General features: G+C 36.5%; 1 protein-coding gene across 1 annotated transcript; it reads right to left on the reverse strand.

Annotated features, from left to right (window-relative positions):
* Positions 1 to 136: 136 nt before the first annotated feature.
* On the reverse strand, positions 137 to 13,415 carry LOC142340626 (mRNA cap guanine-N(7) methyltransferase-like). Its single transcript, XM_075391319.1, has 2 exons — positions 12,947 to 13,415; positions 137 to 1,328 (listed from the first exon to the last, which is right to left on the reverse strand). The coding sequence occupies exons 1-2, from the start codon at positions 13,387 to 13,389 to the stop codon at positions 464 to 466; spliced, it is 1,308 nt and encodes a 435-aa protein (XP_075247434.1). The 5' UTR covers positions 13,390 to 13,415; the 3' UTR covers positions 137 to 463.
* Between the last annotated feature and the right edge of the window lie 2,344 nt (positions 13,416 to 15,759).

A 15,759-nucleotide genomic window follows, 5' to 3' on the forward strand; every position in this document is an offset into this window, starting at 1 on the left:
CCATTTGATTGATATGAATTGATCAATTAACAACATTGTCGCATCTCATCTTGTTTTCCTCTAGTTGATTGTCTCTAATAAGCGCGCTCATATTAGTTTGAGAAATCAGGTTAAATCTTTCAAATAAAAAATAGAGGACGCTGAAAAAAACTTTTTATGAAGGGTCACTATTTAGCAGCAAGAAGTTATACTTAGTTTACTACGGAGGTGTTGCAGCTATCATCAACTGCCGCGATCTATTAAATCACCTTCCCCTCGCTGATTTTGCATAAAACATAAGCCCTCGCAGTATTTTTACAGAGTATTCTGCTATAGGAAAATTACTGATTCGTGTTGTGAAAGGAGAGCGCAAAATAGAATCTAATCGACTTTTAAGAAACTTTGAGAAAAGAATGTCTTGCATTATACGACTATTAAAATACTATTTTTGAAACGATCACTCAAATATTATCAAAATCATCACTTATTTTCGATTGGCATAATTGAGTTTTCTCGGAAAATAGTCACTAACAAGAGGAGGTTCCATTTCAGTATTATTACTCAAATCATTTTCAATACTTTTCACTAGTTCCGGTTCATCGTATTTGTAGTCAACATCAATTTCTTCAAGCGAAACTCTTTTGAAAATGAAACACGTATACACTGAAATAGCTTCCCACTCGCTTTGAGAAATAGTTCCGATTGAAAATCGTTCTTGACTTCTAGACTCTCTCTTCTTCTTTAAGCATTCGTCGAAGAACGCTGACGCGTGTTTGTAATCTTGAGGGTTTTTGGAGGACAGGTTTGGGGACCTCGGGTAGTACGGCTCCAAAGCGTTGATGACAGAAAGCAGGTCTTTACACCTGGGGTCATCTTTAAACTTATAAAACGCCTCTCGAAATGAGAAACTTTCCTGCAGTTCAAAACCATGCTTCCCTACTAATTTCTTTAACAGACCAATATCGCATAAAAATTCTGGGCAATCCACGGCACCGTCCAGCTGAAATCGATACTTGCAACCGTATTCTGGGAATTCATGCCCATTTTCGAATTTAATTTGGTAAACATCACTTCCAAACGAATGCGCTTGTTCGTCCGTTTTTTGAGCAATTTTCAATCTGCGAATGAGCTCGCGGTTATTCAAAGTTGTTCCAATGAAATATCCTCCAACTTTAACACTTGAACATGCATTTTCGACTATTAACAAAGCTTGAGCTTCTGATTCAAACCCATAATGCAATGAAAATTGACAGCTGCTGATATCAAATTTTGCATCTGAAGGGTACTTGTCCAATTCCGAAATAGAATGCTTTGTGCAGTCCAGAGTAAAAAATTCCGCTCTTTCGGGTCTAGAACAACAATTTGGGTTAAGACAGTATAAACAGTGCAATCAACTGGCATTGGATGAATTATCTCCCCCCCCCCCATTCACCCCTAACATTTTCGACCACTACCCTATATCAAAAAAAAAGAAAACATTGAATTCCAAAATGTTACACACCTAAAAGTGTCAACAAAATGGCAATGTACAAGTTCTAAAATACATAAAACAATAAGAAAATATTTTATTTACAACGTTTGGAATACTAAAAACATAAAAATAAATATATTAGATAATAAGGAAATTAAAAACAATGAAAGCTTAAAAAAGGTCCCGCAACAGATCTCTGTATTCCAACGCCTTTGGGTCCTTCAGATATTCCTTGAAATAGAATTCTTTCAAAAAACCTTTGATGTTCTTAACATTATCGAGTTTTTGTCTTTGTTCATATGGAACTTCATTGTACAATTTCATGGCTTGCAGCATCAATGATTTATCGAGGAATTCCGAATTACTTTTCACAGCCGGATAAATTTTTCCCGTTCTCGCATTCTGGTTACAATTAGAAGTTTGCAATAAATTGTTGTTACTAAAAGCTGGCAATTGTTTCCTAATATATTTCAAGAAAAAAACCATACATCGATATTTGAGAAGGAATTCAACAGGCATGATTCTGTTTTTTATTTTTAAATCAGTCGAGCGATCATACTTTTTTCTTTTGAAACACACTTTTATTCCCCAATTAAGTTGTTTTTCTAATGTTATCATGAGATTTTTTCTGATACCAACGAGCATAAGAGATGAGTATTGAATGTGACTTAAAACAAGAGCGTTCAATAGTGTTACTCTAGTTTTTATAGGAAAACAGTTCCTTATATCTTTCAAGATTTTGATGCTGCACGCCATTCTGGAGAGTATTCTTTTGATCTCTTCTTTAAAATTTAATTTGTTGTCTAATATTATTCCTAGATATTTTACCGACGAAGTTTCTTCTATGTTCACATTGTTAACATTTAGATAAGACGGAGTTCGTGCTTTTTTTGATGGAGCAAACACGATATATTCTGTCTTCTTATTGTTCATCATTAATTGATGTGATTGGAAGTAATAACATAGTTTTTCAATATTTTTTTCCAAATAACTTCTGGCTATATTTTCATTAGTATGAGAAGAATAGAGGAAAGTGTCATCGGCGTACTGGATTACTTGACAATTGTTATTATCAATAGCTCTATGAAGATCATTCACATAAATGTTGAACAATATTGGTCCTAATACTGTCCCTTGCGGCACTCCTCTGTTAAGTAAAATCCAGTCGGACTCATTTCCCGAGAAAACTACTTTTTGAGTTCTGTCTTTCAAATATGATCTAATCAATTGTGTAGATGTTCCGTCGAATCCTAAACATTTCAATTTTTCTATTAGTATTTCGTGTGAGATTGAGTCAAATGCTTTTGAGAGATCGAGGAATGCTCCACAAACAGTATTCTTTTTATCCATTTCGGTTCGTACATATTCCGTACATTGTAGTATGGCATCTGTTGTGGACACTTTTTTCCTATATCCAAATTGTTTAGGTGACAGCAAGTTATTTGAGATCAAATAGTCATTAATTTGGTTCCTTATAACTTGTTCAAAAATTTTTGCCAATGCGCCGGTTACCGATATTGGACGATAGTTAGTGGGATCTTCTGTGTTTCCTTTTTTATAAAGAGGTGAGACCAAAGCTTTTTTGAGGTCAGTCGGAAAAGAAGACTCAGAAATAAACTCGTTTATCAGAAAACAGAGAGGCTCCGCAAGGACCGATTGGGCATCTTTCAACGCCCATGCGGGAATTTTAGAAGGACCCAAAGATTTGTTCACATTCAAACATTTTATTAAATCATGGACTTCTTTACAAGTAACATATTTGAAAAAAAATTTATTTGCATTTCCCGTATCAGCTGAGAACAATGTTTCATCAAATTTTTTTCTTTCGCCAAAGTACTCCCCCAAAACTGAAAACTTGAAGTTCAAAAGGTTTGCGATGTCTTTTCCGTTCGTAATAAGCTCACCGAAACTGTTACGCAGAGTATCTATTACAATTCGTTGTTTTTCTTTGTTCCTAACTTCTTGTATAAATTTCCAGCGACTTTTTTCTGTGTTCAGAGAAACAAAGTGTTTTAATAAGGAAGCTTCTTTTTCTGATTTGAAACTTTTTCCAGATATGAATTTATTTCTATTCAGGAAAATTTTCGGTTTATCATTCCTCACAAAACAAGATTTCAATGGTGCATGCACACTTATTGCTTGCTCGACTATGATACAAAATTGGAATATCATTTCGTTAGCATTTTGTGACATCCAGAAAGAACTCCAATCTGAACTCCGAATATATTCCTGGAATTTTTCTTTAGAATAGTTCTTTTTGTCGAAGAAAGTTTTTTTGATTGGCATTTGTTTCATCATCATTTTTTCTTCTAATATAACAACTGTTCCATAGTGATCACTATTCAAGATGCTCTCTGTAACAAAACATTTTTTGAAGTTTTCTGTGATGATATAATCAATCAATGCAGTCTTATTGATACTCTGTCTTGTCCCTATCTTTGTGTTACATGACACCAACCCGTACGGAATAAATAGCGTTTCTAATTTTCGTTTTTCGTTCTTTTGAAAAAAATCAATATTGTAATCGCCCATCAAAATTATTCGTTTGTTCTCAGCTGCAGCACAGTCAATTCCCAGCGCCAGTTCTGACAGAAACATTTCAGAAAGGTGTTTGGTCGGGCAGTACGAGATATTTATCAAATACTTTTTTTTAATGAACTCACATTCTACCCAGATGCTTTCGAAACGCGATTCCGAGATGGTTTTAAGATCTGAACGTTCTTTAGGTTTGAAAGATCTAAATATATAGAGCAGCAGACCACCTCCACTTGTTTTGTCATGTAATGAAAGATTCCTATCTTTTCTGAAACATTGGAAATTTTCACTGCGTACTTCCCAAAAACGGATATCGTCATTCATTTTGAGCCATGTTTCTGTAAAGCCAAAAATTGTTTTTTTTTCCCAAATCATCCATTAATTGCTTTAAGGTGGAGTTCTGACCAACAATACTTCTACAATTGAGGGAGAAAATCTTTACATTATTTTTAAAAGACGCGCCAACTGTTTTAACGCACTCAGCATATTTCAGAACTGGCCCTGGGTTTTCTTCTACATCTCCACATTGGATCATGATAGAAGCCTTAATTATTAAGACAAAACAAATATTTAATACACGGGAAAAAGAAATTGGAATGAAAATAAAAGGCGTTCCCGATATTCTATTGTTTAACACGAATAATGGCACCTCATGAAAACTGTCGTACACCAATTCACTTGAAGATACAGTTCGTGAAGATAAAATGAGTAGAATAATGAGACTGATTCTCCATTTCCATGAAGTGCCTTCCCTAAACATCGAAATATAAAACAAGCAATACATCATCTCGCGTTACTATACGAATTATTAAAAATGATTATTTCCCCTGGTGTAGTAATACGTTTGGTTGAATGGTTTGCGTTGAAAGGAATGAAATTTATTTCTATTGAACGATTGGTTGAAACTGCGATTGTATTGAGCGTTTGCAATTATATTGTTTGATGTGAGAAGAAAGTGTCCTAAAACTGCATTCTTTAAAAAAGGTACTCCCTGCTGGTAATTAAAATGTAAATCATCGTAAAACAGATAGTTGTAGTGGGGTAGTTTCAGCATCATTTGATGAATGGGTAATAATTTCAAATTCATATTATTAGCAGAGTTTGCATAAATTTCAAGTTTATTGTTGAAAGCAGATATTCGTTCATTAGCAACAGAGTTATGATTTGATGACTTGATTGGTGGGATCTCCATTAGCACTAGAGATTTGGGTTTAAATTTGTGAGACACTACTTCCACTAATTCAATGTATTCATTGAAAAGGTCGTTCACATCACGATGTTTTTGTTTTAAAATCGAATTGGTTCCATCTTGCAAAACAACAGTTTTAAGTTCTTTCTCGGGATATTTTTCTAGAACAGCTATCTTTTCTTTTGTTGTTGAACCTCTATATGCGTGAATGCAGATGTCTTGCGGTATTGAATGATCATTGACCAGATTCTTAACCAAACTACTTCCAAGTAATAAATTCTCCGTGTTTTCTGGAATATTAAAAGTTGGAAACGTTCTAACCTTGTATTCGTTATTTAAATTATGTGGTACTTCCTGATCTTTTTTGTATATTGCCTGATCACCGTCTTGTCTCCTTTCTTTGATGTAAGTGCTGCATTGTATAACAAAATTCTTTATAAGGTCATCTTTTTCTTCAACTTTTTTGAAAAGGTCAACATAAATTTGATAAAGTTCGCATTTAGAGTTTTTCGAAGGATTGGAATGATAGCATTGCGGTAGAAATGTACAATTTGTTTATTTACAGATGGAACAATATTAACAATAAGGGTATAATTCGTAAAAGCAAGCGAAATAATGTATCTAATCTAAGCAAAAATCATCTCATTAAAACATGGAGGTTAAAAGAGCAATTCGAGTTAAAACGTAGAAGCAACTGTACAGTAAAATGAAACGTTCGCTTGTGTGAAATGAAACGTTCGCTTGTGTGAACCCCGAAACCAATTCTCAAGCCCTGGGAGACTTTACAGAGTGTTTACTCATAAATTCTGTACCCAAACCCTAAGTATCCTTCATGTCAAATGTTTTATGTTTTCTATAAGGAATGAGAGAGCCAATGAGTCGTACGAATAACGACACTAAGTGATAGCACACCGAAAAACAGGTTAGCGCAGCGGGGGTGCAAAAGAAGAATGGGGAAGACTGATGTGGGGGCTGTGGGTGTGCGTGTTGGATCAATTTCTAAGAACCGCCCTTCACAACATAAGTATAAGTCTTCAAAACAGTTTCGGTGAATCGCATACTTGGAGAATAGAGGACTGAACGGCTCCAAGAGAACTTATGGCCCACAGGGCGCTAACTCTTTATCCCGTTTCTGAAGACAAATAGTCAAATGGGCCAGACAAAAAATCGGTCAAATGAAAAACTGCATAAAAGAGACACACAGGATTAATATAGTTGCTACAAACTGCTTTTGAGAGCAATTAACAAAGATTTCCGTTAAATCATTTACCATAAAAATATTTCTACTTTAACTGAGTGTTAATGAGGATAAAAGATGACAACATTACGCCACATAACAGCAGCTGAAGTGCGGCATCAACAAAAAGAGGTAGAGAGAGAGAGAGAAAGAGATCATAAAACATTTTAGAGAGTCAGAGGGCTGAAAGAGACAAATTACAATTGATGGTAAGATTCACAAGTTCACGTCATCATTTCTAGTACAAACGGCATCCCAGTCAATGAAGACGTAGGCTCAATAACTGCGGAGAATAAATTGACAAAAAATTACGTTGCGCTACAGGGCCAGTGAGAGGAGTAATTTGAGACTAAGCGATAAGACAAAATAAAAAGCACGGAAAAAATTACTTCTATTATTTGCAAAGAAAATGTCAAAATCCTAAAAACAACTGCTATGAAAAAGCATTTAAGGATATTCACTTAGTCCTCGTTAGCAACCCATGCAACCTGCCATTACAGAGAATAAATGAAAAACATACCCGGCAGATTGCCGGAAAATGGCCGCCGTTGATTCCCATAACCAAGATTGGGATTGAAAGAAGAGAAAACTAGCAAAAAATGATTTTTTACAATCAAGTTTAAAGTGCGAACCATTTTGATGTCATTTGGAGTTGAGCAAAATCTGTAACATATAAACAGCTATCAAGAGAAAAAACCAAAAGAGACATAAAAATAACGCACGTGAAAAAAATTCTCAAAAACTGAACTTTTTTAAAAACAGCAATTTCTTCCCTTGAAAGATAGTACGACTTTAAAAATCACGCTTCAAGCCTACTTCTTTTATAGCTTTATATACTAAATCAGAGTGACTTAAATCATTACGCAAAATTGATTTCTCACACGTGAAAAAGCCGAAAAAGATCAGATCTTTTAAAAATGACAGCACACCAATACAATCAATCCGAATACTTAACATCTTGGTATCAGCTCCATTAGAAAAACAGACGTCAAAGTTGAAGAGTTATATATTGAAGAAGACATGCAAAAAATTCTCACGTACCATTCATTAAAAATAGTGCTATCAACGTCATTAAAATAAAAACGAAAAAAAAAACATTAAAATGTAAAACGCTAAACAGCGTCAGACGACGAAATGAAAAGCCAAGGGTACCGCAATATAGCTCCGCTCAGCTTACAGCTATAAGTAAAAATTATAAACATAGCTGGCAGATTGCCAGAAAATAGCCGCAATAGATTCGTAGATCGACAGTCTAAGAAAACAGTAAAAAAGACAGACCAAAAAAATTCATCTTTTCATTGAAGGCTGATATGTTATATTTTGATTAAAAATCTGTATAAGTTATTGCTGCCTCTATTAGCTGATCTCAAATAACCTTCAGTTAGAGTGACACACACCCATTTGACCTTATCTCTTTGAATTAAAGTAAATAAAAGTCAATTTCAAAGTGAGGAAGTCATTTTTGAGAGTGTGGTAAGTCAAGTTTGACCAATAATTTAATCACGCGCATGAACAAAAAAAACTCGCTCCACTAAGAGCGAAAAATGACGTCACACATGCAATTCAGTTGAAATTGCATGAACGAATGAACAAAAAGTGGCTGTGACGTCATATGGTCTTAACAAAAATCATGACGACGAAATAAAAAACATAGCAGGACAAGTCCTGACGTACAATTCGAAGAATTTTCATTGACTTAACAAACAACTAGACCTAGAAAGGACAATGAGAGAATTGAGAAAACCATTTCTAAAAAAATCAGATAAAAAAAAAACAGAAAATCAATGTCAAAATGCTGCTAGCGAGAACCAAAAACCACTAGTGGGATATGTAATTTTGATTCTAACAAAAAACTAGGTCCACAATGAGCTGTGAAAGGATTGGGAAAACTATTTAGAAAAAAAATCCGAACCAAAAAATCGAAAAAACAGTAAAAATCAGAGTGTAATTTTTGTAATTGCCGCGTGTGAACAAAACACCACTAGCGAGAAAGCGAATTTTTCTTCAAACACCGTTTCTCACACTACATTAATCTTAGAGCGAAAAACATTTCACGCCGCAAAACCACTCGCTCTTTCGCTCCATTTCCTTTTTCGGCGTGACCAAAATCACTACTCCAATTTGACTTCAAAAATCATGAAAATGTGTGAACAGATCTTAAAAAAAAACATAGCCGGAAGAATTCCGGAAACGCCTCGAAGTGAAAATCCATTTAAACGCCATCCAACTACTCATCAAACAACACGTGCCTTCACTAATTTATGATTATCTTGAAACAAAGTCATGAAACAAAAAAGTAAAAACAATAAAATCAAATCTGTTTAAATATGATAAAAAATCTGATAAATTTTGTTCTGATAAATAAGAGATCCCGAAAAAACTATCTTTGCAAAAATAACTTCATCAAAAACAACTAGTACTTACAAAAAACCACATATGAGAATTTTGAAAAAAAAAATACTTTAGGCTAAAATTATGAAAAAAAAAGCTCAAAAACAACTTTCTCTGAAAAACTGGAAAAAGTTACTAAATTTTTTTAATATTTCAAACACATATAAATCCAAAGAAAAATTCCCTTCAGCCAATAGGTCATCCAGATGCTCGCAAAAACAATAGGCAAGTCATAATAGGCAGAGAGACTTAGCTAGAAACAGGAAAAAAAAACGAAAAACAGCAAAAATTAAGAAAATTAGTTCCAATTTTCGCCATTTTTTTGTCAATTCTCAACAAAAAAATGATTCTTACCCACAAAATTGTAATCATAAATAGTAATAAAATAGTTATCATAAAATTGCTCAAATAGAAGGTGTCTCTTCAATACCCATTTGAGCCAGTAAAACAATAATCGTCAAAAAAACGCAAAAATTAGCCCAAAAAAATTAGCAAAATACATTAAAAACCTCCGAATTATCATAAAATTCAGATGAATATCCAGAAACCTTCAAACCACTACCGAAACCAGCCTAAAATTAAAACAAAATCATAACCAAACCTCTTAACCAAAATAAATGAAAAAAACTGCTTCAAATTGCCGCATGTGAACAAAAAAGTTTCGCTCGCTTAGAGAAAATTTTTTCACACACCAATTTTTCGCTCTCTCAAAAACAGCGGTATGAACAAAAACCACTCTTTTCGCTCCGCTCTTCACTTTTGTTCTGCGCCAAAATCACTCCAAATTTTTTCACGCGTTTCATTTCCCGCTTCAAGAATCACTCCAATAAAATTGATTAAAAAAAAGGACTTCTCCAATACTCCTCTTCGAGTCGTAAAAAGACAGCGCCTCAATACAATTCAAATTCTTTGAATTGTAAAAAGGACAGCGCCCCAATACAATTCAAATTCTTTGAATTGTAAAAAAAACCAAGAGAAGGCCAATAATAGCCCCAGCTATCGCTGTGCGGCTATTAAAAACCTGTAAAATTTAATGAAAAAATTAGTGTCGAAGTTTTTTTTAAACAAGTAAATTGAAAATCTAACCCAGGGGTTAAATATTACAAGTTTAAAATTATATTCAAAATTAGCACAATGTTAAAAATCAAAATTAGTGGTTCCGTTTTTTAAAGGTAAAAAAACTTTTGAAGCCACCAACGTTCCTTTCCAGCGATACAAGTTTGAATTGTTGGAGCAGATGCTGTTTTAACATGCGGCCCCCTAAATAAACCGTTAACGGCCCCCTATGATGAATCCACAAATCACAAGAATGCACCAGTAAAACGCAATCGTCACCTTCTGAAAATATTCCTACTAAAAATCAAGATAAACGTAACCGACAAACGCCGTGTGAATTTTTCTCAAACGACTGGCGAGCGGTTGCCTTCATTTCAGTTTAAGGAGGCTAGCTTTAGCATAAATTAAGGAGTGTGTGGTGAGCATTGGGGAGGTGTTTATTAGTACCGCGGTGAGAAGGAACCGAGGACCGAGGGGGTCGAGCGTCCTGTTGGGTTACGGGTGGAATGGCGTGTGTCGGAAGGTGGAGGGGAGTGAGTTGACGGGGGGGACAAACTTTAGAGAACTGCGATCACATATGGAATTTATTTCTCCTAAACAGTTACGGTGAAAACAGAAGCCTCTATCCTTAATTTTTCCACACTACATGAACCAGGAATTCCCGAAAAATATATTGCTTGTCCAGTCATAGCATTCTCTAAAATTATGGCCTACCCGGTAATAATTCTTCTGATGCTCTGAAACCTAGTGGCTACATGTCGATCGACTTGTACTGTCGACATAGATATTTTTGACACCAGTTACACTCTAACTGGTACACTAATTGATATTCCAAATTCTTTTGCGCTAGGTTCCCCTAGAATTTGCGGCTATTAATAATTTAAATTAGAAGGGAACAAACTACAATAGCATAGAGACAAAATGTATGTGGGGTTTAATCAGAACAGTTACAGAAAGGTCGAGAACAGTATTTACAAAAATGGTGGCAAAAATTAGTTCAATCGGTACCAGTTAAGAAAAAGAACGAATTTAAAAAGGAGATGAGAGAAGGTTGGGTACAGCGAAGGGTTTGCTACAAACCAGCAATCAACTTGAAGTGAGATAAAAATTATCAGAACGAAAAACAAATCTAAAAGAAAATCAAATAAAGGAGTATCAACTTAAAAGCCTCCCTTCCTCGACAACCGCCCCCATGGAAGCCTCGACCGGCTGCGATCGTCGGAGCGAGCGGGAACCGCGCAGGCAGAGTACGGAGCTCCGGAGTAGCGCAAAGCTGATTTTCGTTCGGATAAACGTGATGATGTTGGCGTAGGAGTAGTCGTTCTTAAGGCTCAGTTTGCTGGCAACTTGCTTTATCACCCGAGTTGCTGAAGGTCCTGCTCCTCCTGTGCAAGAAAAAATCAACGGACTGAAAGCGCCCTTCTCAACATTTATAACTCGAGGCTCGTATTTCAATTTTTTGATATTTTCATGGTAGCTATTCGCGTCTTCGATATTTTTCGGGCAGCTTTTGGCAAAGGGGTTGAAGATTTTTACATCGAAAAACGTTTTTGTGAATCTGCTGTCCCAGAGGCCAATGGCTTTAATATCCAATCGTGCGTCATCTTCAGTGCTGGTAGTTTTATTTGCAAAGGACTCACCTTGCAACGGCAGAAGATTAGGCTCGATTTCAACATCAAAACAAATTTCTTCAAGCAGATTGGCAAAAGAGTCACGGATGTCGTTATGTCTTAAGTGGGTATACCCGCCTCTGGGACAGTGAAGGGCATGGGCAACTGTGAACGGCTCACCACAAACACAGTTGAACGCAAGTTTGGGGGGCTCCCAACCATACCGAAGAGCAATACCATCTCGGAATTCAGACTTGGGCAGATTGAAGTTATACTTTTTCAATGGCATGGCATTAAGCCAACATGAAGCTCCTTTTTCAGAGGCTAGATCAATTGCATACATTTTGTTTGCATTCAAACAGTTTTCAATGCTGGATTTTTTCTCAATCATTTTCACTGATTTATCTTTTCTGATCTTCTCAACTCTTTTTAATTGTTCGGACTCGATGTTTGATACGTCCCCGAGGGATAGCGGCTCTGAAATGGTTTTTGAACGTTCGTATTCGAGAATTCTATCTTCAGGGCGAATGATGTTGAGTCCACCTTCGCGTACGGGGAGAGAAAATATGTCGCGATAGGTCTCGTCATAATTTGTGTTACATACAAGGTTAGGGATTAGGTTATCATTGATAACTTTCTCGGCTTCTTCCAACAAGTCGAACGTGTCTGGCGTTGTCCTCAATAAGAAGGTTTTTTTATGCTGCACAGAGTTCGTCAAGCATTTGTACACATTTTGAGGTGCAATTTTCGCGTGTTTGGCTAATTTTTGCAATATACGTAGATAGTTTTGCTTTTGATCTTCTATGTATTGTCTGCAGGAGTCCACGTTTCCGATAACAGATCCAAGGACTCTTGATCCATCAATAATATCTACTTCTTCACTTTTAAACACGTTTTTTGCGTCATTGACGAACTCTGCTTTGGTGATAAGATGGCATTTGATAACATTATAACCGAATGAAGGACCATGCAGTTTCAACTTCGATAGAAGGACTTTCAGCGCTTCGGCCGATCCGGCGGCGTTTCCGTCATCCTCGTACCATTTTGAATCAGGTTGTCGTCGGAAACCTTTTCGATGAGGAATAGCTAGTCCATACATTGCCATTGCAAGTGGGTCGCCTTGAGTAGTTCCCTCTCGGGATTGCAGAACTTTGTGAGAAACATAGAGATTAGATGGGGTCTTATAAGAGTTGGATTCAGTCACAAGTTCCGTCACAAATTCAGTCACAAATTCAGTCACAAGTTCCCCTAGATTGAACAAAAAGAGTTGGTTGATGCTGGATCTTTCCCCCTTTTTCCCCCAATGTCGGCTTTGAGTGCCCCTTACTTTGAGGTTTCGTTTTAAAGTAGAAAAAGAAATCGATAATTTAAGACAATCAATGTCCAATTAATCTCCGAATTGTTCCCAAATAACCAACTAAAACATATTCAGTCACAGTGCAAGTAATAATCATTCATACAGGAAGCAAAGGAATCACCTCTGATTTCGGTTTCTGCTTTTTTCGTACCGCGTCCGACACTGTTCGATTGAAACATCGGCTATATCTACACCAATGAGAAGTTTAACAGGTGCGGCGCAGTTTGCCCATTTCAGTAAGTCTCCGCCTTTCCCACAACACATGTCTAACACCTCTATACCATCAGCTTCGTTTTTATGGACGGAATTTCTGTTTTCATTTTCCATTCTGGCATACTTGGAGCCCACTTCACTGTCCTCGAAATTCGATTTTCGTTTTCTTGATTCCACGCAGACCGATTTAAAGTTACTTGCAACGTGGTTGATTAGGCATGATTTAATCCAGTTATTAAAATTTCTGAGATAATAAATTCTTGTTTCGGTTCTTTTTTGCAGACCTATCTCCTCAATTTTGTTGTAATGCGCCGCGACTGAAGTAGATATTGACTTTACGTCGGCTGCCATAAAACCTGGAAAACATTAATATTGCACATACGAAAAAGCTATCCTTCTACAAAACAACAAACTGGACAATTATTGAAGTTATACAAGTCGTCATTAACTCAATGTGCAATTTTTCTGCGAAATTCGGGTCTTTCTCATTAGATTGGGGGGACTATATGTTATCTGACCACTAAGCTTGGGGGGGGGGGGGGGTACGCTATCATGGGAAAGACCCCAAATTTCAATAGCAGAGCCCAAATTTCATGCAGTGCCATAGAGCGGGAGGGGAGAATAGATTCATAACAAATCAGCTTACATAGAAATTCAATTCTTTTGACGCAGCTCTAAAAGTGTTATAGTGCCTTGACTTAAATTATATAAGATGCAGTGATGTCTCATAGTGGGGGATCACTACTCATCCATTGTATTATCCTACGCGGCTTAAGAGCAAGCCCCCTTTATTAAATATTTTTTAAAAAATAGCAGATTAATTGCCAAGTTATAGAACACTTGCAATTACATAGTAAATCACTATAAAAAATAACAGTTGCGAATCATATACACTCGATTAGTAGTTGTAGAATGGGATTTACAGTTTACTCAAGGGTCTGCGATCTGAACAGTTTCAGTTTGTTATTAATATTACTGTGATTTACAGTTCTAATTTTTTATTAAACAACTTTTTATTTTACTATGTAAATTTACTAAGTAATTGTTAATGATTTACTATGCAATTTTGTTAATAAAATAGGTAAATTAAATGCCCCTCCCCAACACTGGGTGAATATTGGCTGGTCCGTGGCCCTCCCAGCACTACGTCTTCATGAAGCATTTCGTATTGTTTAAATCTATCAATAAAATGATATATACAAACATCAGCTGAGGAAAAAAAACAAAAGACAGACCATTAGAAACCATACAAATAATGACGAAAGTAGATTAGTCACACTAACAGCCTCCCTTCTTCAACCACAGCTCCCATCGAGGCATCTACAATTTCGCGCCACCTAAGTGTCCTTGACCCACGATTGCAGAGGATAGAGCTCCGCAGGAGAGCAAAGCTGATTTTTGTCCTTAGATACGACATGATATCAGTGTAGATCTCCTATTTTCGCGCAGAGAGCTTTGATTCCAGTTGTTTCAGCTGATGGGCCAGCTCCACCAGTGCATGCAAAGGTAAGCGGACAAAACCTTGCTTTCTCAACCTGTTCTTTGTTCATATTTGTTCTTTTTAATAGATTCATGTTATCTATTTTTACATCTACTATCTCATGCCTCATCTCGCAAACATTCCCGCAGTTTGAGCTATCCTCGGCTCGCTGCGGTGCCGTGATCTACAAAAAAGTTGCAGATTCCATAGATCTCGATAAAGGCCTATTCTTTGAGAAATCGGACTTAAAGGATCCGAAAGAGTGTTTCAAATTTCTTAGAAGTCTCAAAGACCCAGAACTACCCGACAACGATGCATCTAGGGGCGAATCGTCTTCTTCCGTTGTCATCAAAGCGACCCTTTTCAATAAGTTTTTCGGCTCTGTCTACAGAGGCAAACAATGTTACCAATGTTGTTCTAAGCAACATCGTTCTCACTACTGCTCAAATTGAATCCTTACTGCGTCAAAATGAAAACTCCCTTTCAATGGGTCCTGATGAAATCCCATGTTTTGTACTTCACCAGTCATGCGATGTAATAGCACCTCTGGTGATCCAATTATTCACATGGACATGCGAACAGAAAAATTGGAGCGTGGTTGCCTTCATTTAAGTTTAGGGAGGCTATCTTTAGCATAAATCAAGGAATTTGTGGTGAGCATTAGGGAGGTATTTATGAGCGCCGCAGTGAGAAGGAACCGAGGGGGTTGAGCGTGTTGTTGAGTTAAGAGTGAAATGGGGTATGTCGGATGGTGGAGGAGATTGAGTTGATCGGGGACAAATTTCAGAAAACTGCCTTCACACATTGAATTTGTTTCTCTCAAACAGTTTCGTTGAAAACACAAAGTGATATTCAAAATTCAAAATTCTTTTGTGATAGCTTCCCATGGATTGATAAAAAAAAATTGGTTGATGTTGGATCTTTCCCCTTGCGGATAATTTGTGCTTGCGAAACATGGTTAAACGACAACATTTCATCATCTGAACTACTCTTGAACAACTACACCATATATAGATCAGACAGAAAAGAAGATGCGGAAAACAACACTCACGGAGGTGCAATGATTGCCGTCAAAAACAGCCTAGAATCTGAAAAACTTAGTACTGACCACCCCGACTGTTCACTCACCTGCAGACTAGAAATTAACAAACTCACTTTTTTATTTCTGTGTTCTACAACCCCCCGAAAAGGAATGGGTACAGATACACACAAGAGGACTTCGGAACACTTCTCTCAGCCCT

The sequence above is a fragment of the Convolutriloba macropyga genome, chromosome 6, assembly GCF_964194025.1.
Source record: "Convolutriloba macropyga chromosome 6, txConMacr16.3, whole genome shotgun sequence".
In the NCBI taxonomy this organism is placed as follows: Eukaryota; Metazoa; Xenacoelomorpha; order Acoela; family Convolutidae; genus Convolutriloba; species Convolutriloba macropyga.